Here is a 25,163-nt window from a genome sequence, read left to right as displayed (position 1 = left end):
TATATTTAGTCTTACAATCCATGAACATGGTTATATCTCTTTATTTAGTCTGTTTACAATATTCTCTTTATCTTTTTTATTTATAGTGATGTCAACCTTTCTTTCCTGATATTGCTAATGTTTGTCTTTTTCCCTGATCAGTATCTATTTTATTTTATCTTCTGAAGAACTAGCTTTTGGTTTCATTGGTTTTCTCTCTTTTTTTTCACGGGCAGGAGGCTTTCCTTGAGTTTGATTTGCTCTTATTCCAGTTTCTTAAGGCAAAAAAATTATGCTTTTTTTTTTTTTTTTGAGACAAAGTCTTGCTCAGTTGCCCAGGATGGAGTACAGTGGCATGAACAGAGTTCACTGCAGTCTCAACCGGGCTCAAGTGATTACCCCACCTCAGCCTCCCGAGTAGCTGGAACCACAGGAATGCACCATCATGTCTGGCTAAATTTTTTTGTAGAGATTGAGTCTCCCTGTGTTGCCCAGGCTGATCTTGAACTCCTGGGATCAAGCAATCCTCCACCTGGGCCTCCCAAACTGTTGGGATCACAGGTGTGAGCCACTGTACCTGGCCCTAGGCTGTTCATTTAAAAATTTTCTTAATAGTACTATTTTAATTGCATCTCACACATTTTCAAAGATTGCAGAGAGAGAAGTTAACTTGTGGGAATAAATGCAAATAATTCCTGTCCATGGAGACGCAGACTGTGTCCTGTGGAATAAAATTAATACCCTGTAAATATTGTTCAGTTTTGCATCCATCTTGTAAATGCATTTCAGTATTCCTTATTTGATTATAAATGTGTAGTACTTTGAGTTCCCTTCTGAACTGGTTGAAATATCTTACCAGTTTCCTTATCTTGTTAATTAATGAGATAAAAGTTTTGAGATGTCCTCATTATCACATAAGTCATGATTTTGCCTATCTAATATTAATATAACCCTAAAGAAGGAATGGGCTGGGTATGGTGGCTTACACCTGTAATCCCACTACTTTTGGAGGTCCAGGTGGGAGAATCACTTGAGGTTAGGAGCCTGAGACCAGCTTGGGCACAAAGTGAGACCCTTTCTTTATAAGAAATAAAAAGACTAACTGGGGGTGGTCATGCATGCCTATAGTCTCAGCTACTTGGGAGGCTGAGGCAGGAGGATTCCCTTGAGCCCAGGAGGCCGAGCTGCAGTAAGCTATGATCACACCACTGCACTCCAGCCTGGGTAATAGAGATCCTGTCTCAAACAAAAGAAACAAAACAAAATAAAACAAAAAGAATGGTGCCTAGCATTTTGAAAATACTAATATTTTCTTACCACTGTAAGTTTCTACAAAAATTAGTGAAAACTTTCCCATACTCTTGGAAGTTTATGGAAACTGGTCAAGCAAGAAGGTTTTCTCATATTTTAAATGGACAGCACAAAGATGTTCAATCCACCTCCTCAAATAATCAGTAGGTTTTAACTTTACATCAGGAATCAGATAAAACTCCTTCAGATTACTTTTTAAAGTACTTCTTTACACAAAAACTATTTCAAATAATAACAGTAATAATTTCCAACAAAGTTTATTATCATCATTTTAAAAATCAAAAGAAACACCTTAGAATTTCTGAAATTTTATAACTTAAGAGGCTGGTAACTAACTCACAGTTGAACACATGTTAAGGAAAGTAGTCAAATAAACAGTACAGTCTTCATCACTAATGCAATGTAAACTCTAAATTAGCCTTTTTACCTTTTATTTCCAATAAGCATAATGACCATGTTGGAATTGGAATGCTGGCGGGCATCTTCTAACCAGGTTGTCAAGTGGTTGAATGTATCTCTCCTAAACATAAATAATAATTTAATTACTATGTTCAAAGCATTTCCCTCAGTATACAACGAACAATATACATATTATTAAAGAGAACCATTTTTAGCCACATCCACTTATGTAACGAGAAGTAGTTTTAAGCACCATATCTGCGTTTAGAGTTCACTGATTACATTTCAGTTTATAAATTTAATGTAATCACACTTTAGAAAATTCCAATGAATAAATAATATTGCCAATTTCAATTTGAAGGTGCTAATACAAATAAAAACAATTCAGGTACAGGTTTCTGTAGTAAATTTAAATTGGATTCAAGACGCAGTTTTAAAGGTGAGTAGCCAGGGCAGAAAGGCTAAGCTGTTCTTTCATCACTGTTAACCACATTTATTTAGAAACATTCTCTGTATCGACTACTGAATTGCAAAGTTTTCAAGTTCTCACCGTGTAATATCGTAAACTAGTAAAGCTCCTGCTGCACCTCTGTAATACGACCTTGTGATGGAACGAAAGGATTCTTGCCCTGCCTGTGACGAAAGAAAAGGTTGGAGAGTTTCCTTTAATACAATGTCCTCTATATTTTCATATTATTCATATACAGAATACAGGCAGGTAGGGAAGGAGTGCATAAAGGGAGAGAAGAAAACTTAACTTCATCAGTCTTAGGAAAAAGTTACAAAATACCACTATTGCTCAAGATTGCTCAAGTCAACCAGACGCACATGTAGTGCACACATAGTCGCTCCTGCAACCTCTCCATCCTGCAAGACCTCTAAACCCTTTTTGGCAATCCCTGACAACCCAATTTACTGAATGGCTTCACAATACATGAATCATTATTAAAGGACAGAATGGACTCCTAGCAACTAAGCTCTGAAGACAAATTTGAAAGGAAGCAAATAACCCAGAGCCTCACATTTGAATTCAATAACCCACTCCCTGGGGCAGCTGTTGACACTAGAATAAATAAAGCCCATTGTAAATAAATGATGAATGACATCTTTACGCCCACCATCTGCTGGTGTAAAGGTTGTTGGAAGGCCAAGGATGCAGATTTTATCAGTTATATCATAAACTGCAGTGAGCTTTCAACAGTCATCAAATGGAATTCTCTGAGCAATCATTTTATTATGAAAAACAAAATGGTTCTGAATTTAATTTATATAAGTTTTTTCTCCACACTTAATCAATTTTCTCTGTATTTGATACATAACACTTGTCAAAAGGCAACAGGATGTAAAAGTCATCTTTATATCCACTTGTGAAACAGACACAAGAGATTACGCAAAGCTAGGTGATTTCTCTTTTACTCATGGTACTAATTTCGGTTTTTTTAAGAATTGCCGGGGAGGAATGTGACTGTTGTCTCTGAGTTTAAAACTGGACAGCTCTTATAAGAAGTTATTTTTCATTTTTAATCCCTTCTTTTTCTACTTTTGCAAAAATGTAAGCATTTTAATTAAGTAAACGTAAAGCCAATTTTAACGATTTTTATATTCAAAATCCCCTAACTTGAAAAATATTGACGTTTACAAATTCTGAGTTCTGATCTTGCAATGGAAATATTTAGCCCTTCCCACCCTCAGAATGCGCATGTTTAACACTCAACACTCTACAATACCTTGCTCTTCTTGGCCCTTCTGCTACACTCCCTCCCTCCCCGACCCCCTGCATGTGGCTAAGTGTGTGCTAGGCACTGGGTCTGGCACATAGCAGGCATTCAGAGAAAGCCTGTTGAGTGAAAAAATGGAAACACAGGCCAGGCATTGTGGCTCATGCATGTAATCCCAGCACTTTGGGAGGCCATGGCTGGTGGATCGCTTGAGCCTGGGAGTTTAACCCATTTATGCCTAGTGTTCCATTATTGGAATGCTAAGCTTGTGGGAGTTATTTATATCCTACTGCTCAAGGTCACTGACAAGGTCTGATTTTTCACACAAAAAATTTGCAACCTCCTGCACAAATGGGTTAAGACCAGCCTGGGCAACATGGCAAAACCCTGTCTCTACTAAAAATACAAAAATTAGCCCAGTGTGGTGGCACGCCAAGCTACTTGGGAGGCTGAGGGAGGCCCAGGTGAGGAGGTTGCCGTGAGATGTAACTGCACCACTGTACTCCAGCCTTGCTAACAGAGCAACACCCGGTCTCCAAAAACAAAAACAAAAAACCAACAAAAAAGTGAAAGAAGAAATCCTAATGTCTTAGTTATACGCATAAAATAATGAGTACTCCATCCCATGTAGCTGAGTGGACATCTGTAAATCCTAACATGCTAAGATTCAATGCAAATAACTTCTCCCATGTGGAAACTAACAATTAGACCTTCTCTTGGGTAGGCAATTTTGGTAGTTAGAATAATATCATGCTAAATTAGATAGTGAGAGAGCCATCACATAAAAAGGCTTTATAAAAATAGCCAAATCATTTCACAGAGCTTAGGTTAAACTGAAGACAGCTGGGTATAGTGGCTCATGTCACTTTGGGAGGCTGAGGCAGGAGTATTGCTTGAGGCCAGGAGTTCAAAACCAGCCTGGCTAACATGGCGAGTCCCCATCCCTACAGAAAAATTTTCAAAATTAGCTGGGTGTTGTGGCTCACACATGCAGTCCCAGTCACTTGAGAGGCTGAAGCAAGAGGATCACTTGAGCCTAGGAGTTCAAGGCTACAGTGAGCTATAATCACACCACTGCACTCCAGCCTGGGCAACAGATGAGACCCTGTCTCTTTAAAAAAAAAAAAAGAAAAACAACAACAACAACAACAAAACCCCAAAAAACTAGAAGATACCATGTTTTTATTTTAAATTCATTGTTTTTTAAAATTTATTTTTTATTTTTATTTTTTTTATAGAATTTTTTTATGGAGACCAGGTTTTACCATGTTGCCCAGGATGGTCTCAAACTACTGGACTTTAAGCAATCAACCTGCCTTGGTCTCCTAAAAGTGCTGGGGTTACAGGCGTGAGCCACTGTTCCAGGCCAGATTCACTGTTCTGAAGGCACACTGGCAGGAAATATCTTCTTTCCCTGCTTAGCACAGGAAAACTAAGGACTAGATCTTTAAGGATTAATTTCACTGTAAATCCTATGTATCAAGAAAGGATTCTGTGTTAGGTACAGTAGTTCCCCCCTTATTTGAGGTTTTGCTTTCTGAGGTTTCAGTTATTGCTGGTCAACTGCAGTCTGAAAATATTAAATGGAAAAGTCCAGAAATAATAATTCCTAAGTTTTAAATTGTACACTCTTCTGAGTAGTGTGATAAAAGTCTCCCACTGTCCTGCTGCTCTGTGCTGCTGGGGATGTGAATCATCCCTTTGTCCAGCCTATCTTCACTGTATACACTATACTACCTGCCTGGTAGTCACTTAGTACAGGTTGAGCACTCCTTATCCGAAATGCTTTGAACCAGAAGTGTTTCCGATTTTAGAATATTTGCATTACACTTATCAGTTGAGCATCCCTAATCTGAAAACTAAAATCCAAAATGCACCAAAGAGCATCTCCTCTGAGGGTCATGTGAAAGCTCAAGAGGTTTGGGATTTTCAAATTACGGTGCTTAAACTGCAGCTGTCTCTGTTATGGGATCGAAAAACTAGTATATATAGAGTTCAGCACTTTCTGCAATTTCAGGCATCTTCTGGGGGTGTTAGCATCTATTCTTCATGGATAAGGAGGAACTACTGTAATACAAAAAAGGTATGTATTTTGTTAGTTCAAAATAAAAATCAGGTTTACAGCTCAAATATCGCCCATGGCTGATCATTAAGCAAAGGTAAAGTCCTTTAAAACAATCTATCCAGGGACATTCTGTGCGATGAATTAAAATGAACACATTGCTAGAAAAGCACTACTATAAGATCTAAAATTTCCAGTTTAGAGCCTAGATAAAAGAGTAAAAGACAAAATAAATTTAGGAAAAGCAGAAAGGCAAACTTTCATAACCATTCTCATTCCTTCTGAACTGTTTTGCAAAGAATAAAACATGTTCCAATATGGAAATAACTTACACAATACATTTGAATCTACACTTCTGTCCATTACAAAATTAAACAAAAACTCGAGTAAATAAAAAAACACAATTCCCACTGAAGACTATGACTGTAGCTATGCATCTTAAGATCTATGGTTATTTTATAATAAAGAAAGATGAATATTCCGAAGAGTTTACAAATTCTTGAGAACGTACTTATCTGAAAACTATCACAACTCTGGCCTATTCTCTTATGGCTTCTCTAACTATAAACAAACTGTTAGAAAACAACTAACTGAATAAAGTTAGCCCAAAGGTTAACTACCTTGACGTACTAAAGCAAAGTAATCTGATTTTTAAAAAGTACCTTAGGCCGGGCACGGTGGCTCACACCTGTAATCCCAGCACTTTGGGAGGCCGAGACAGGCAGATCACAAGGTCAGGAGTTGGAGACCAGCCTGACCAACTGGTAAAAACCTCTCTCTACTAAAAAATACAAAAATTAGCTAGGTGTGGTGGTGCACACCTGTAATCCTAGCTACTCCTACTCGGGAGGCTGGGGCAGGAGAATCACTTGAAGCCAGGAGGCGGAGACTGCAGTGAGCCAAGATCATGCCATTGTACTCCAGCCTAGGCAACAGAGCGAGGCTGTGTCTTGGGGGGGAAAAAAAAAAGTACTTGAATATATAACTATCCAAACTCGGACTGACCTACATTGTTTTAAGTCAAACTTTTTGTTAACTTAGGGCTGGGTGTGGTGGCTCATGCCTATAATCCCAGCACTTTGGGAGGCCAAGGCGGGCAGATCACGAGGTCAGGAGATTGAGACCATCCTGGCTAACACGGTGAAACCCCATCTCTGCTAAAAATACAAAAAATTAGGCGGGCGTGGCGGCGGGCGCCTGTAGTCCCAGCTACTCGGGAGGCTGAGGCAGGAGAATGGCGTGAATCCGGGAGGCGGAGCTTGCAGTGAGCCGAGATTGCGCCACTGCACTCCAGCCTGGGTGAGAGAGCAAGACTCCGTCTCAAAAAAAAAAAAAAAAAAAAAAAAAAAGTTAACTTAGGAATTGTGAATATTGTGTTTGATCCTCCTCACTATATCACTATAAACTGTTGGTTAAAAGGGATTTTGGAAGCTTGAAACCAAACAGGATACAAAATTCTTTGTATGTAATAGTAAGATTCCTGACAGTAGCTTAGAGTGTAAAGAAAAAAATCAAACAGGAATGATGCCTAAGTGAACAGCACCACAAAACAAACTTAGGGTGGAGTGGCCAGAGTGGACAGTAAGTTCTCTTGGCTCACAACATAACTGTTAGATTTACTTAAAAATCCGCAAGATTAGCTAGGTGTGGTGGCTCATGCCTATAATCCCAGCACTTTGGGAGGCCAAGGCGGATGGATCACCTGAGGTCAGGAGCTCGAGACCAGCCTGGCCAACATGGTGAAATCCCGTCTCTACAAAAAATACAAAATTAGCCAGGCGTGGTGGCATGTGCCTACAATCCCAGCTATTCTGGAGGCTGAGGCAGGAGAATCACTTCAACCCAGGAGGCGGAGGCTGCAGTGAGCTGAGATTGCGCCATGGCACTCTAGCCTGGGCGACAGAGCTGGACTCTGTCTCTAGAACAAAACAAAACAAAACAAAACAATTCACAAAATACTCAGACATACAAAAAAGTAAAGCAGAACAAGTCTGCCTAAGAGATTAAAGAACATGCTCATTTTTAGTGATGCTTAATATTAAATCAGAGTCATGGAACATCTGTGCAAAAGAAGTCTTACACCTTCATCTTTCATGTGAGGATTGCCAAATCAAAATTGATCCTTTGCATCATAATTTTAAAACTTATTTCTAACTGCCAGATAAAGAATCCCCCAAATTGGCTTTTCCATGCATCTAAGTCTTTTGGTGAATAGCAGTATTTGTAGTAACCATGCTGGCAACTAGTAGTCATCTTTACCTCTTCTTCCTCTTCTACTCCTATAAAATATAACTTTATACATATTAAGCTATAGTTCAAAAATCTCTAAATACCCTGAATTAAAGTCCTAAGCTCTTGAGAATCAGATCTCTATTTGTCTCACATGAATTTTTTCTTATTCAATCAAAGTCTTATTCATACAAGTCCATTTTTTTCTACTGATATCTTGTCTATAGTCTGAAAATTCCTGCTTTTGTGCCTCTGCTTAACTCCTTGCCTGAAAAACTATTTTCTTCTCTCTCCACCTATCCAATTTCCATTTCCTTTGAGGACCAGCTCAAGTCCCTAATTCTTTCACAAAGCTGGGAAAGCTTGTCTACCACAGCCCATAGTTATCCTTTTCTCCTCACAAATCCAAAAGCATTTTCATGTGGTCATTTGGTTCTAATACTATTGATTAGACACAATGAACATACTATTCAATGCTTATCTTTTTTCCTCTTCAGTTATCCTTAAGGGATAGCTTAACTCAGAGTACTAAAGTTATTTATAGTAGGCACTCAAATATGTTACCTGGATTGATCCCAAAGAGCCAATAAAGTGAGAAAACTAAGATTTGTGAGAATCAGTGTTAGAGTAATACTTCTCTTACTTGCATTGCTAGTTATTTATCAAACAACTCCAGCTATGTAAAACACAGATGAGAACCAAAAGAAGGAAAGAAGGATTTCTAAACAGCCAAATAAACTGTCCCTTGCCCAAGCATTAAATCTCCAGTACTTTACTTAAAAGACTCAACTTAAAAATTCAGACCTCTACCAAGGAACTGCTATCATTGAGAGGAAAGATTTTGAAATCTACATGCCTGTCCAAAACTTCTATTCTGGGTGACAGTAAGATCAGTAAGAATCAAAGTGATTTTTAGGCTGTCTTAGTGTCCACAGCAAGGGTGGTGAAAAAGTCAGCCTGCACTATTTAGCCGTGGGATCCTGAGAAAAGTAACAATGGGTGGAAATACCTAGAAAAAACAGCAGAAGTTGAATGCTTTAAAAAATTTGAGGATATTTACTTTGGAAAAAAGGCTTAGCTGGGCGCAGTGGCTCACGCTGTAATCCCAGAACTTTGTAAGGCCAAGGTGGGCAGATTGCTTGAGACCCGGAGTTTCTGACCAGCCTTGGGAACATGGCAAAATCCCATCTCTACCAAATTAAAAAAAAATTAGCTGGGAGTGGTGGTGTGTGCCTGCAGTCCCAGGTAATGGGGAAGCTGAGGTGAGAGGATCACTTGAGCTCAGGAGGTGGAGGCTGTGGTGAGCTGTGATCACACCACTGCACTCCAGCCTGGGCAACAGAGCAAGATCCTGTCTCAAAAAAAAAAAAAAGAAAAGAAAAGAAAAAAAAAGATAAAATAGGATATGATCACCGAGGTCCGAATTCTTTTAGTGCTGCCATGTAAGAAAAACTGGAGACCACAGGTGGGAGGTAATCGCTAAAGTACAATGAAATGTCTAAGACAGTTTCCTGTCCCTGTAGTTCTTCAAGAAAATGTCGATGAATTGCTGCCTAAGGAGGCACAACAGTTGGAGCTCTAAGCCACTCAACTCCGGGCTGTGAGGATGATGGGGGAGAGGAAGGAAGTGACAGTAATGGGAACAGAGAGGAAAGGCAGAAGTGGAGGAAAGATTGTTTCCAGCCTTCAGGATTCCAGGTCCTCTCCCTGGCTCACTACATCTGGTCATCCATCCTTACTGATGCATTCAAACAAAACAATATTCAATTTTTAGAAATAATATGTCAAGAGTATAAAGTAACACTTTTTTTTTTCAAAGGAGAAAAAAATGTCTGTGATTTGCTGAGAAGAAACTTTTAGCATGTTAGTTTTCATATAATTTTGTCAAAAGTTTCACTAACTCTTACTTGATATAAGATATGTAAAACAAATACTTCTAGGGAAGCTGAGTAGATAAATGAACTGAACTAAAAGATTCATATTACAAATTTTTTTGGAGGGGCTGGGAAATCAAATGTATTTGGATATGCTGGAAGGCAACTGAAAGAGTGATAGAAGGCAAGGGAAAAAGAAAGAGAAAAAGAACAAGAGCAGGACGAGGCAGTAATGGCTTGGGTCTAACAGTGAGAACACACCTCTGCCTTTTTTACTGCCAATGAACAGAACTGGGGGCAACATATGTTTTTTCTCTGAATTCCCCTGGCAGAAGAAGAATATTTACAGTTTGGCTTTGGCTTTTAATAAATGAAAAAAAGTAACTCAGTACAGGGCCAAGTGTCAGTGCTTTAAGGGAGGCACTGATAGACTTTTTTTTTTTTGAGACCGAGTCTCGCTCTGTTGCCCAGGCTGGAGTGCAGTGGCACGATCTTGACTCACTGTAAGCTCCGCCTCCCAGGTTCACACCATTCTCCTGCCTCAGCCTCCCAAGTAGCTGGGACTACAGGCACCTGCCACCACGCCCGGCTAATTTTTTTGTATTTTTAGTAGAGACGGGGTTTCACTGTGTTAGCCAGGATGGTCTCGATCTACTGACCTCGTGATTCATCTGCCTCGGCCTCCCAAAGTGCTGGGATTACAGGCGTGAGCCGCCACACTGATAGACTCTTATCACTGCTTCCAGCTGTGAAACTGATTGACGGCCTTAAGGCCTCCAAGGAGTATCTGCTGTCAGCTATCCTAACTATTCGCAAAAGAAAGCAAAGGTGGTGGATGTGAAAATTTTGCAAGGAAAACTCCTTAAATTTTTTGAAGATAAAAATGACAAACATCCCGTAGGCGAGGTGCAGTGGCTCATGCCTGTAATCCTAGCACTTTGGGAGGCCGAGGTGGGTGGATCACCTGAGGTCAGGAGTTCGGGACCAGCCTAATCAACATGGAGAAACCCTGTCTCTACTAAAAATACAAAATTAGCCAGGCCTGTAATCCCAGCTACTTGGGAGACTGAGGCAGGAGAATCACTTGAACCCAGGAGGCAGAGGTTGCAGTGAGCTGAGATTGCACCATTGCACTTCAGCCTGGGCAACAAGCGTAAAACACCGTCTAAAAAAAAAAAAAAGACTAAGATACTAAGAAAACTTCAGTTCTATAAGGCTGATGAAACAAACAACATTTGGCTAATTTTCCCCTGAAGGACTCTAGGATGGTTTTGTAAACATCTTGGGCCATGAATAGACTTAACCCTTGCTACCAAAAATGCAAATGGCTATTCAAATGTATAGACACACATTAATGGTACGGAAAATCCTGTTTCACTCAGATATAAACTAAGTGTGAGACCAATCTTAATGTGTATTAGATTACATTTATTAAAAAGTTTTGGAAGTTGGGTATGAAAGAAAGAATAAAGTCAATGAAAATAAGAGAAAAACCTGACCAGCCTGGGAAACCTAACGAGATTCCATCTCTACAAAAAATTTAAAAAATTAGCTGCACGTGGTGGGAAGCACGTGTAGTCCCAGCTACTCAAGAGGCTGAGGTGGGAGGATTGCTTGAGGCCAGGCGTTTGAGGCTGCAGTGAGCTGTGATCATGCCGCTACACTCAAGCCTGGGCAACAGAGTAAGACGTCTCAAAACCAAAACCAAAAACAAAGAAAAAAACCCAACCAAAGAGGAAAACCTGTAAGAAAGACAAAGACTCAAGAAACAACCTCCAAAAGAAATAAGTTAAATTATTTTAAACAGTCCTTTAAATGTGGATCAGGCCATTCGTTCGGGAGCTCTCCATGTAGAAGTTGGAAGCGGTCGAATTCTTTCTTGGGCATTATGATGTCTTTAAAGGGACCACAGTCTCTCTCAGAAATAGAGGAAAGAAAATGAGCCCTCTGCCCTCCTAGATGAACACAAACACGGGTTTTTCTTCTATTCCCTTCTCATACTGTCCAGCAAGAGAAATTATTTTAGATTTCTTTTGCAAGTTTATTGTTGTGCAAAGAAATCAACTCAAGCAAAAACAAAAACAAAAAAAACCCACAAAAAACCAGGCTTCTATCAAAAGAATGCATGATGAGTTAATCAACAAAACAGACAACTAGGAAATGAATGGCTTACTCAAGTTTCAAAAACCAAAGATTATTTAAGGGACTACTTTAAGAATAGAAGAACAAGTGAATAAAATAACCTACAGACAATGAAGTGGTTTATGCCCAAAATATCACATAATTATCATTACTATATTAACCTTTCCTTTTCAAAACTATGTACTTTAATTTAGTAGATGACATCTCCTGAACACATCCAGTGACCCTACAAGTTGCTTAGACAGAATGAGATTCTCTATTCATTCATTAAAATTTACCAAACGCTGTATGTATCAGTCACCAAGCTAAGAATGCAGGATACAAAGCTGCCTAAGGATATAGGTGGATCCTTCCCTCATAATGCTTATTCTGAGAAGGGTAGCTAATGTGAACAAAAAGCTATGACAATGGGACCAGAACTACAAGAGATATATGCACAAAATACTACGGGAAGAATAAGTTATTCCCATGAGGGTCAAAAAGGCTTCAAAAAGAGCTGATATCTTAGTTGCTTTAAATGGAAAAGAGAAAAAAAGGCACTTCAAGCAATGCAAGTATTTATGCAAAAATATAAGAAATGAAAAATATGTTTATTGAAGAATAACAGTAGTCTGGTTCACACTACACAATGCAAAGATGTGTGTTACACAAGGTTATAAGCTAAAAAGAGTAACTTAGTTTATGTAAATCAGTTCTGAATAAGAGACAGAAACTCAGCCGGGTGTGGTGGTGCACGCCTGTAGTCCCAGCTATTCAGGAGACTGAAGTGGGAGGACTACTTGAGCCCAGGAGTTGGAGGCTGCAGCGATTGCGCCACTGCACTACAGCCTGGGTGACAGACACCCTGTCTCAAAAACAAGAAGAGAGAAACTCTTTTAATACAGAAGTAGAATATACTTCTTTTTGGTTGGAGATTATTAATTTTAAATTTCTAGGAAAAAAGGGACTTTGTGTATTTTATTTTCCTCTTTTCCAAACAGTTTTGAGATGTTGCCTGAGAGAATGCAAATCAAAAGTTTTGAGATGCTTTCGGCTCACATGGGAAATCCCTAAGAAATAGTAAAAGTGTGAATCTTCACTGAGGAAGAAGAGGCAAAAAAAGCACAAGAATCCAGAGTTGAGTGGACAATTCAAGGACAGGACAAGACAGACATGTAGGATTATCATTTAAGGGACAACTGTGACACATAGGAAGATCAGGAAACCCAGGTCCCACAGCAGCCTTCAGTAACTTGCTTGGTCTAGGGAATCCAGTCCGTGAGACTGGATGTTCTCTAAGGTTCCTTCTTTCAATGGCTACTACACATGACAAGTGAGAAACTAAGACTGAGTGACTGAAGAAAAATAGGCCACAGGTACATGATGATTTATATCTCATTTACTGGTTTAGAGAATATGGTCTTTGACACAACAGGAGACCTTACAGGTTTTCTTAACTGGGGTTCTGTGAAGAATTATCTCCTAATGCCCTAAAGCAGTGGTTCTCAAAGTGTGATACGAGGATTCTGGGAATTCCTCAGACTCTTTAAGGGTCCATGTGGTCCTCCATTTCCCAACTGACTATTTGTGTGAGGCTGGATTTTCTTAACATACTTCAATTAAACAACATATGTAAGGCTCAGTGCAGAAGCAGGTATGAGAATCCAGTGTCTTCTCTTAAGCAGACAGATATCACTAGTCTCACTAGAAAAATGTAGTTGTTTGTTTTGGAAAATATAGTTTCCATTACAATTGTATTATTTACCCTAACAAGTAATTTATTAATTTAAAATGAATTAATGATTGAATATTTGATACTTTTCTCATTTTTAATTTCTAATATGGTAAATACTAATACCTTTAAGCCATATAAGCTAGACTTCTTTGGGGGTCTTCATTAATTTTTAAAAGTATAAAGCAGTTCTGAAACAAAATGGTTTGAAAATTGCTACCTTAAGCCACCCAATGTATACAATACAGTCACTTCACTTTTATGCATCTAAAATGGGAGAATAGAGAAAACAGTCACTCAAATCATTTTCTGTATATTATGGTTCAGACGAGGAATCACGATTAAAAACAATATTGTATGGCATATAATAGGTACTCAATGAACAAGGGTATGACAGAATTAGGATAATGGATTAAGAGCAACATGACTTTAAGTTGTTAAGACCAAAATATTTAAAATAATAAGCTTGAAGAATAAGTTATTGTATAATATTGACATTCTTATTTTACTTCCTACGTGTACTTGAGACACGCTGATTGTTTTTCTTAAAAATACAGTTTCTAGAGCATTTCAATTTAGACCACATAACATGAGCTTTCACTCAGATATGCTCACTAACACCAACACCCGGGGCCCATCTATTGAAAACAGCGCATAAGAAAAACCAATCTACTCCAGCACCACATTTCACCTCAAGGCTGCAGGAAGTTAGTGTCTAACAAACCATAACAGGCATATAACAACATTAAAACAAACGTACAATGTACTTTCATAAAGCAACTTTACTGAGATCACACAGTGCATTTTTCCTATACTTACCGTATCCCATATCTGAAGTTTTATCTGTTTCCCGTCAATAGTTATCATTCGAGCACCGAACTCTACACCTAAATGGAGTACAAAATGATTTGTTACAAAATTAGTGGGAATATATCTCACTTTTGAGGATTCAAAACAGAATGTTTACTTCCAAGACATGCTATGCTAGGTAATATACAGATAGACTTTAACAAATGCAGCTCCTATACTTAGAAAATATATAAGCTAAGGAAGAGGTGCTAATAAGACATAAGCTAAGGACATAATTAAAATACTAAGATACTGAAATGTGGCAGAGTCAATATTAAGAAACCAACTGTGATCTTCATGTTTTGCAGGCTCAGTAACATGAAAATTAAAAAAGAGATCATCCAAGAGCCATAATCACTAATCACAAATGTTAAATATTAAAATTTCTTAAAAATTACATTAATATGGTATAAAAATCACCAAAAAGGGACAGATACATTTCAATATCATAGTATTGGTTCCAAGCATGAGTAATTAGCAAGGAAAGAAATCTCCAAATCTGCCATTAGCTATAACCAACGTTTTAACATACTTCCCAGACAGTGCTCCATGAATACACATGCAGAAATAAGTATATAATTCTGCATAAATGGGAACATAAAAATTCTGCTCTACAATTTGCTTTTTATTTAATAATACATCACAGACATTATTCTGTATCACAAACATCCTTGCAAATCAATAAACATAAAACTATGCCATTATTTTTTATGTCTGCATAATATTCTTTTGTGTACAGATAATTTACTAACTTGATACTTTATTGCTACAGATTTAGGTTGTTCTCCTATTTTCACTAAATAATGAATGCTAAAATGAACTTTCTGCATACATTTTTCAACTTACTATAATTTTAGGCAAATTATAAGAAATCGGATTACAGTCAGAAGGAACACAGACTTCACACCCACAAGTTTACTACTTTGGCTTTTAACTTGCATTTATCATCTTTGGAAAGTACTCATTCAGTCATCAAAATAGTAGAAAAATAGGGGATAATTTTAGAAGGGCAAACAGTTGTGAAGACAACTCTGAAAGTAGTATATCTCTTATACCAAATCATTACTACCTAGAGTATGTTCAATCAGTATTTAGATCAGAGTCAGGGTGAAGGGAGGACACACATGGTACCCAGAAACCAAATGTTATCCTGGCAGAAAAACAACTTCTAGTTTCCCAGAGAAGAACACACTGCCCAATGTCGGAATTCCAATTCAGCATCTCCCATAACTCCCCAACTGTGATTAGAAGGGTGAAAAACAAAGGTAATTTGTCCCATGACATAAAACCTGATGAGCTTTTACTCTACATTATAATAGTTATTCCATCCCACAGGCCTGATGAATACCAAGAAACTAAAAATGATGTTTATGTTTCTCAGGCTCAGAAATACAAGAAAGCTAGAGAAAAGAGATTCAGGGGTCATGATGTATCAGACTGAAAAATGAAAAACTGACAAATTATGCCACATAAAACTATTACAGTGTTTACATATATATGCACCTACATATGCATATAGATTCATAACATATCTATGTGAATATATATATTCATATCTGTTCTATGCCACAGGGTAGAGTCATACACAAAACCCATTAATGACATGAAAAATGAAATTAGTTGGGGGAAGAAACCAGTTGCTAAGTAAGATACAGATGTTCTTTGAAATACTCCGTATTGAAAATGAATATATTGAAGCACAAAATTCTGCATGTCAGCGAGATATCAGACAGAATAGAGGCTTTTTCATGAATCTATTGTTTCTACCTACAAATAAGACAGAGAGAGAAAAATTTATTTTTATTTTTCCTTCCACTGTCAGGGATGGGCTGGCTTTTAAGCACAATCCAAAACTATCTACATTGCTCATAATGTCAAATTTAACAAAAAACAACTACAGACTAGAAACAGACCAACCCATGAATGCTCCTGGTACCAAGGGTGAGCAGGTAAGGAAGGCAAGGCTAGCAAAAGCAGATGTTCCCTCTCTGGAGCTGGTATCTTGAGCAGAGGGCTAAAGATACGGAAACTGACTTCTGATCATTCCATCCGAGCAGATGAGAAGCTAACACAACTGCTCCTGCTGCAGGAGAGCTATTAACAGTTTCTGCTTTCTGACCTCCAAGATGCTTTGATACTGCCCAATTCCAAGACAAAGTTTCCAACTTACTGTAGGTTCCATATATAACTACAGATATTCTAGAATATTTCCTTTCCTTACCCTAGCTAGAATTGGGTTTTAGTATGTTCGTCTCTTTACTCAAATTAAGCAGATCACCTGGACCCAGTGGCTCAGTATGGCCTGTAATCCCACACCTTGAGAGGCTGAGACAGGAGAATTGCTTGAGCCCACGAATTGGAGACTAGCCTGGGCAACATAGGGAGACCCAGTCTCCATGAAAAATTAAAAAATGAGCCAGGTATGGTGGCATGTGCCTGTGGTCCCAGCTACTTGCGAGGCTGAAGCGGGGAAGGATCACTTGAGCCTAGGAACTCCAGGTTGCAGTGAGCCATGATTGTGCCACTGCTTTCCAGCCTGGGCAACACAGTGAGACCTTGTCTCAAAAAACAAAAACAAAAACAAAAACAAAAACAAAAACAAAAACAATTAATAAAGTAAGCAGGAAGAAGTCATGAAGCTTAAAATCTTTAAACAATGATTTTGCCTCCAAAAATACATCCAATTTTAAATAAACCTGTTAAGTGAACATCGGAGAATCTGACACTGAAAATCAGAATAACAAGTCGGTGAAGTATACCACCAGTTTAGTCATAAGAGACTCTGGTGAACTTGAGTCAACCCTGGAGCTCCAGAAAAATGACTTGGCTGGTTTGTCTACCAGTTCAATTATGGAACAGCAGCTGCCACTCAGGTGTAATTCCCACCTAGAGGATAGTTTCACATCCACTGAAGAATCTTCCGAAGAAAATGTCAACTTTTTGGGTCAGACAGAGGCCCAGTACCACCTGATGCTGCACATCCAGATGCAGCTGTGTGAGCTCTTGCTGTGGGACTGGATAGCCGAGAGAAACAAGCGCAGCCGGGAGTGTGTGGACGAGTCTGCCTGTCCTTATGTTATGGCCAATGTTGCAACAAAAATTTTTCAAGAATTGGTAGAAGGTGTGTTTTACATACATAACATGGGAATTGTGCATCGAGATCTGAAGCCAAGAAATATTTTTCTTCATGGCCCTGATCAGCAAGTAAAAATAGGAGACTTTGGTCTGGCCTGCACAGACATCCTACAGAAGAACACAGACTGGACCAATAGAAACGGGAAGAGAACGCCAACACATACGTCCAGAGTGGGTACTTGTCTGTACGCTTCACCTGAACAGTTGGAAGGATCTGAGTATGATGCCAAGTCAGATATGTACAGCTTGGGTGTGATCCTGCTAGAGCTCTTTCAGCCATTTGGAACAGAAATGGAGCGAGCAGAAGTTCTGACAGGTTTAAGAACTGGTCAGTTGCCGGAATCCCTCAGTAAAAGGTGTCCAGTACAAGCCAAGTATATCCAGCACTTAACGAGAAGGAACTCATCGCAGAGACCATCTGCTGTTCAGCTGCTGCAGAGCGAACTTTTCCAAACTTCTGGAAATGTTAATTTCACTCTACAGATGAAGATAATAGAGCAAGAAAAAGAAATTGCAGAACTAAAGAAGCAGCTAAACCTCCTTTCTCAAGACAAAGGGGTGAGGGATGACGGAAAGGATGGGGGCGTGCCTGTCTAACCTTCCTCAGGCTATATCTGTAGGACGAAAGTGGACTTAACTTTTAAGGTAGTTAACTGGAATGTAAATTTTTAATCTTCATTAGGGTATAGTTGGTATAATTCTTAGTTGTATTTAGTAAGCCTTTACAAGACTTATTAAAGATGTCAGAGTGCAAAAAAAAAAAAAAAAAAAAAAAAAAAAGAATGTTTCTAAACCAGGGATATGTCATAATACAATAGACATTTTAACTTCACTTATCAACCAGGTCAGGATGGATAAAGAAAAACAAAACAACAACAACAACAAAACACAAGAAGCAAAGAGACCAGTTAAAAGGCTATTGTATTATATTTAGGCATGAGGTTAAAAAATGGTGGTGGGAAAAAAATACACATCTCAATAACTGACAAATGTTGTTGATTACTGAAAAACTATGATTTCTGTTTTCCTATCAAATGAAGCAAAAACACACTTTAATTTCAGCTTCAGAAATATAGCTCTTTCCCATTTACCTTCCCATAACTGGGTTCAATGTAGGTTTTACCCTTTAATTCTATGTGACAAATGAAAACACTGAATCCTAGTCTCTTGGAAGCCTCAGAAACAAATACAGAAACCAAAAACTTGACTTCTTTTCTGGAATATTAACATTTTTAACTCCTTTTCCTTGGATGTATACATGCTTCAGAATTCCATTTAGAAAGGTTTCCTTCTCTTTTTTTATGTGATAAATTGTTATTCTCTATGCCTTTGAGGCCCTCTTCCCAGATCCATTTTCAATTAACAGCCAATTTGGCTGCTAGATAAATTTCTGTGGAGTCAAAGTCAAGATCTCATTTACCTGACATTGTCAGGGTGTAATGCTTATTTTCTCAGATATGTTATTCACTTACAAGCTTCCAGAATCAAATACTCTGAATAGGTACACTTTTTAATTGTCTCCAATCATTATCATCCTTGCATCATTTACTGGGCATTCATAATCAATATCTACTAGGTTGTGTGACCCTGGGAAAGTTATTAAGCCCCTTCTTTGTCTTAGTTTTCTCATCTGTAAAATGGTATTCATAATACTTACCTCATGAGTTTTTTTAAGATTAAATGAAGATTACATATGAAATAGAACAGTGTCTGGCACACAGTAAGTATTTAATATGTCAGGTATAATTATTATTATTCCATATTATGCACTAGAATGTCTAAACTACCATCCACATGACTAATGATGACAGCCCCTGAGAGAAAGGGCCATCTGTCAGAGACAGGTAGTCACTGGTACAGATATGTGCAGAGGCAGAATGTGGCTCCTTACCTAGGTAAGGCTGGGGCGTGCCCATTCAGGCCTCCTTGTAATGTCAAGGCCAGAACTTCCAGGCTGCTGGGGTACTAGGTGGAGTGCTAAGCAGAGAGCACAGCTAGGTGTAGAGCAAATAGCCTTCCTTACCAGCATGGTAACATATGGACTCCTATCCCCTATTCCTGTTCCTGGAACCTAGACACTGCAGAAGTTGAAAATGGAAGACTTGTGGGAAGACTTGTTCAAAATGAGACTTGTGGCCTGATTTTTCCTAATTCTAGAAACAAAGGAAAACTAGATACAAAAAGCAAGGTCCTCAATTTTCTATGTAAAACAAAACAGCAAACACCACACTTAATGGCAAAACCCTAGAATAATTCAAATTATACTGAGAAAAATATTACAATATTTTCAATTTTGAAATTATTCTAGAGACTTTGGTCAAAAATTAGAGTAACAAAATTAAGAGAAACAGATTTTGGCTTAGGAAAAAATCATAACTTACAGATAGGACTAAACAGTCTACCTAGAATATGCAAAATAATTTAACAACAGTGATGAAAAAAATTTACTTATAATAGCAACAAATCTACAAAATCTTAAAACAAACTTAAAAAAGCATAAGGCCTATATGAACAAAACTGTAAAATTTTACTGAACAGCATTTAAGAAAGTCTGAATAAATGAAAATATATATTATGTGTATAAACAGGTAATCAATGCTGTAAAAACATAAATTATCTCCAAATTAGCTCATAAATTGAACAAAATTATTTTCAAATTTAAAAGCCTCACTAAAAGTCTTGCAACTTGGCAAAGTTCCATCTGGAAGAACAAATGCACAAGAATAATCAAGAAAACCTAGAAAGGAAAGAAAGAACACCAACTGGTATGAAGTACACTACAAAGTACAACAACTACCACAGTATGATATTGCCTCATGAAATAGAAAAAAAGACGTGGGAGGCTGAGGCAGGTGGATCACAAGCTCGCGAGATCGAGACCATCCTGGCCAACATGGTGAAATCCCGCCTCTACTAAAATTACAAAAATTAGTTGGGTGTGGTGGCACGTGCCTGTAATTCCAGCTACTCGGGAGGCTGAGGCATGAGAATTACTTGAATCCAAGAGGTGGAGGTTGCAGTGAGCAGAGATCGCACCACTGCACTCCAGCCTGGCAACTAAATGAGACTCTGTCTTAAAAAAAAAAAAAAAAAAAGGAAAGATGAACAAAACATATTTTGGCACCCTCAAACAGGCTTGCTTACACACAGGGATTTAACATATTACAAAGGTAATAGGACAAGAATGAATGGCTTATTTAATGGTGTGAGGCCACGAGCTATATAGGGATTAAAGAAAATGATAGCAGCCATAAAAAAGAATGAAATCGTGTCTTTTGCAGCAGCAGGGATGGAGGTGAAGGCCATTATCCTCAGTGAACTAACTCAAAAAATCAAATACTGCATGTTCTTGCTTATAAAGTAGGAGCTAAACAATGGGTACACACAGACATAAAGATGGAAATAATAAACACTGGGAACTCCAAAAAAGTGGAGTTTGGGAAGGGGGTGAGGGATGAAAAATTACCTATTGAGTACAATATTCACTATTTGGGTAATGGGTATGCCAGAAGCCCAGTACCCACCAGTACACAGTATACCCATGTAACAAACATGCGCATGCACCCCCATATCTAAAATAAAATTTAAAAAAAGAAAGTGATATACATGACCACATACCAAATAGGATGCAAATTTAAAGTTACAGAAGAATATTTAAGACATTATATGTAATTTTTGCATAGAGCAAGGCTAGGAAGCCACAATAGATTTGAGTTAAAAAAAAAAAACAAAAAACAAAAAACAACTAGTTATCCCTTAATAATTCAAAGTAGCAAAACAAAACAAAAAAAAAAGACATATGACAAGTAAAATCAAAGAGAAGATAAATAGTTCTTAAACATAGGAAAAATGCTCAGCCTCACTAAAAAAGAATGAAAAAGCAAAAAAGAAAAAACAAAAAAACTTTTTTGTCTCTAATTTACAAATATTAAAAACTGAATGAGCTGCAGTAGAAGGAAGGATGAGAAGGAATGGGCACTTTGATACATCAGTAGGGAGAGTGCAAATTAGAACAGCTTTGTGTGTGTGTGTTTAGGAATACATTTAAAAGCTTCAGAAGGCACTAACACACACCACTCAGTGGTTGCTGGAAGGCCAAAGTTATATAGGGAATTTAACTCTCTCCAGATTCTTACAACATTTTCACAATGATCACACTCTGAGAGGAAAATACTTCCACATTTTAAAAATCAGCTACAGAGGGCCAGGCACGGAGGCTCATGTCTGTAATCCCAGCACTTTGGGAGGCCGAGGCAGGCGGATCACGAGGTCAGAAGATCAAGACCATCCTGGCTAACACCGTGAAAACCCATCTCTACTAAAAAAAAAAAAATACAAAAAATTATCCAGGCATGGTGGTACGTGCCTGTAGCCCCAGCTACTTGAGTGGCTGAGGCAGGAGAATAGCTTGAACCTGGGAGGTGGAGGTTGCGGTGAGCCAGGATGGTGCCACTGCACTCCAGCTTGGGCGATAAAGCGAGACTCGGTCTCAAAAAAAATTATTTTTCAGCTACAGAGACTTTTTGAGAGCTTAATGAGAAGTTCAAGAGGTCTTTTAAACTATTATTCTAACTTCTTGGCAATGTTCTACGCAACTCAAGTTACTAGAAAACTGAACCTCAAATAAATGAGGTGTATTTTAAAACTGATTTCCTGTGGTGAGCCTGATGGAAGCAATCACGCTTCAATTCTATTACTTTGTCCTAAAAGTATACTTTCATTTCCACCAATCATTCCTTTCTTTTTTTTTTTTGTGAGGCAGGGTCTTGCTCTGTTGCCCAGGCTGGAGTGCAGTGGTGCTATCATGGCTCACTGCAGCTATCATGGCTCACTGCAGCCTTAAACTCTTGAGCTCAAGCAATCCTCCCACCTCAGTCTACCAAGTAGCTGGGGCTACAGGTGTGTGCCACCACGCCCGACTAGTTTTTAAACTTTTTGTAGAGATGGGATCTCACTCTGTTGCCCTGGCTGGTCTCAAACATCTGGCATCAAGTGATCCTCTTGCCTCTGCCTCCTAAAGTGTTGGGATTATAGGCGTGAGCCCAGCAATCATTTCTTATAGGTTGACTGGTTTAAGGAAGTCGGGGAGATAGGTAAGAAGGTGAAATCAACATATATATGGCCTACCCACTAGACTAACATTTGTCAAACTGTCCATTTGTAGGTAGTGAAATAAATGTAGTGGAAATTAGCGGGCTATGCATTATTTGTAAGCAACATAACTGAACAGTATAACATAAAGGAATGCAAGCATTAAGCCCTGCAATGGCAAGTACAGCTTTATGAAGTGTTCCTCCACTAAGTAGGTAGAATATTTAGCAAATATTTTTAGAGTCCCTAGTATGTACCAGGTGCAGATACAGCAATAAACAAAACAGAGAACCATCTGCTGTCATGGACCTTACTTTTTATTGGTGGGGTAAAATCTATTTACTTATATTTACTTGTATAAAACGTTAAGGAGAACAATAAATCTAGGTGGGAGGATGGGTATGAATGTGTGTATATGGGTATACAGAATAAAAGGTGGAAAAGAGAGCCATGAAAAATAACAATCAAAAAGGGAAAAATTAATGATGCCTGAAAGCAAAAAGAACTACTAAAGCAGTGTCCTTCAGTAGGCCCTGGCTAAGAACTTAAGTTTACCCACAGCACCAAGGGAAAGGCTTAGTTTATGGGCACAATGCAGGTAGGTGGGTCAATGCAGTGGTGGAAACCTGTGAAAATCCTCTTCTACTTGCCTCTATTTTCTGAGTGAAACTGAAACCGGGTTATCAGCTGAGAGTAAAGATAGCAAAGATATCTTGCTTACAGAGCAAGAAAGTCTGATATCGTTCTACAGGAAACTAAAGGGTGCATATAATGGAAATAAAAGTACAATTGTCAGGTAGTACTAACGGTTTACTTGACGTGAGTGTCCAAGAAATTAAAAAGAGACTAGTTAGTATGGCTCTGTACTTTTCTCCAGACATATCTAGCTGTACATGTTAGGAATAGATGATTGGATTTAACCTATGGTTTAGCCACAAGACTATGATACAGCATGAGAGGGACAAGAAAACTGTGGGTATATGCAGGAATGATTAAGGAGGAAAGTAGGAACACAAGAGAGATGAAAGTGAAAAGATGGTAGAATCAATGGCATAATTTTGATGAGGTGAAAAAATTGTTAGCATTAGGGACTAAGGAAAGTGAGCAGGAAGGACAGGATAGAAAGTCAAATAGTCAATGCATGAAACTAAATTCTGAAGTGGTTCCAGATACTGGTAATGATGAGTCCTGAGAGTAACTATGGGAGGGAGTAGCTGAAGCAGGGTGGAACCAAGATCACCGGGGGCAGGGGGAGAAAAATAAAGCCACTGAGAGGCTAGGATGTGTGCACCAGGCAAAGAACATAAAATGTATTTCCAGCTGGGTAATCAATATTTAAAAGTCATTTCTCCAATGTTTTTTAACCTTCGGTGCCCATATGAATCACTTGGAGATCCTGTTAAAATGCAAATTATGATTCAGTAAGTTCTTTAACAAGCTCCCACACGATACTGATGCTGCTGCTGGTCCAGCGCAACAGCACACGAACCATCTTTTGAGGAGCAAGGCTCTAGTCTGAACCTACTGAATTGTGTCCATGAAGCTATTTATAAACTGCTTCTATGATTCATTTCTTAACAATTCTCACTGAGAGAGATAGTCAAAGGTTAAAGAATATTTGTACACAGCCTTTTAAAAACTTTCATGGCCTTTTATTTTCTCTTTTCTATCATTTAATACCTTCTTAGTCACAAACCAACCTTAAATTTTTCCACCCTCATTTATTCATCCAGCAAAGGCAAGTATGCAGCAGAGTAAAGATACTGTCTTACTACTTATTTTACCAAAAATTCTAATGTTCTTTTTAAAAATATGAGACAATAATCTGCTAATTTTTTTTTATGTCTGAAAAATAAATTGCTGTGATGGGTGTCAAAAATGTTAAGTAGGTCTTGGGCCAATGAAGGCAAAAACATGTCTTAACAATACTGCTTCTACTGGCTTGTATTTAGCTTGACTGAAGGAATGGTGGTACTGAATACCCTTTTAATGTATGTATGCAACTCTACGTAAGTTGTAGTGGCAAGAAGCACCCCTTTACTCTTCCTCTTCCAGAGTTGGCTTTTACTTTAAAAAATGACTTTCAGTGAAAACAATGTAATTATCATTATCAACAATGAACATTAAGCACCTATCAGCATTCTGAGAACAGTTTTATGATCCTAAATGTTCTGTTTGCTTCAGATAATTTTTTAAAGTATCATTACCTCAAATATCCTGAAACATCTTAAATATTGACACTCTGCAGAGTGAATGTATAGAGTATATTTATGTTCACTTTATAGGATCTAAAATAAGATTTCAACTTAAAAAAATAGTTCATGATAGCTACCATCTTCGTTCTGTAATAACAGACTGTTGCTAAAGCCATGGTTGGACTATGACCCCAACAAAAAACAATCCATTTTATGAATGTGTACGGGGTGTAATTTCCCTTAACACACAGCAGGTAAAAAGACGGGACTTCCTACATACATCCTCCATAAAATTTACTTTGCCTTTTTAGGAGGACTGATCCTGATTATGAATAATGAATTTCTAACGCATGAGCTACTAGGAATCCATATTGGTGCTGAGCATTATATTGAAACTGTGCCTATACAGTAGTTGTTCCTTTCCTGTTAACAATGTTTCTCCATAAGTGTGGATATATAAATCTTACT

At 38.2% G+C, this 25,163-nt stretch overlaps 2 protein-coding genes across 3 annotated transcripts in view; one reads left to right on the top strand and one right to left on the bottom strand.

Annotated features, from left to right (window-relative positions):
- The window catches only part of RAB2A (RAB2A, member RAS oncogene family), a 103,177-nt gene that overhangs the window by 34,536 nt on the left and 43,478 nt on the right, over window positions 1-25,163 (bottom strand). For both annotated transcript variants that reach the window (XM_008000718.3, XM_073018103.1), the window contains exons 3-5: window positions 14,245-14,312; window positions 2,240-2,322; window positions 1,718-1,810 (exon numbers count right to left, since the gene is read on the bottom strand). In XM_008000718.3, the coding sequence (XP_007998909.1) occupies window positions 1,718-1,810; window positions 2,240-2,322; window positions 14,245-14,312 (244 nt within the window). The remainder of the gene's footprint in view (window positions 1-1,717; window positions 1,811-2,239; window positions 2,323-14,244; window positions 14,313-25,163) is intronic.
- LOC103237668 (eukaryotic translation initiation factor 2-alpha kinase 1-like) lies at window positions 17,023-20,488 on the top strand. Its single transcript, XM_073018102.1, has one exon. It carries the CDS (start codon window positions 17,125-17,127, stop codon window positions 18,004-18,006), a length of 882 nt encoding a protein of 293 aa, XP_072874203.1. The 5' UTR covers window positions 17,023-17,124; the 3' UTR covers window positions 18,007-20,488.

Source organism: Chlorocebus sabaeus, chromosome 8 (genome assembly GCF_047675955.1).
Source record: "Chlorocebus sabaeus isolate Y175 chromosome 8, mChlSab1.0.hap1, whole genome shotgun sequence".
Taxonomy (NCBI): Eukaryota; Metazoa; Chordata; class Mammalia; order Primates; family Cercopithecidae; genus Chlorocebus; species Chlorocebus sabaeus.
This window is presented reverse-complemented; position numbering and strand designations above follow the sequence as displayed.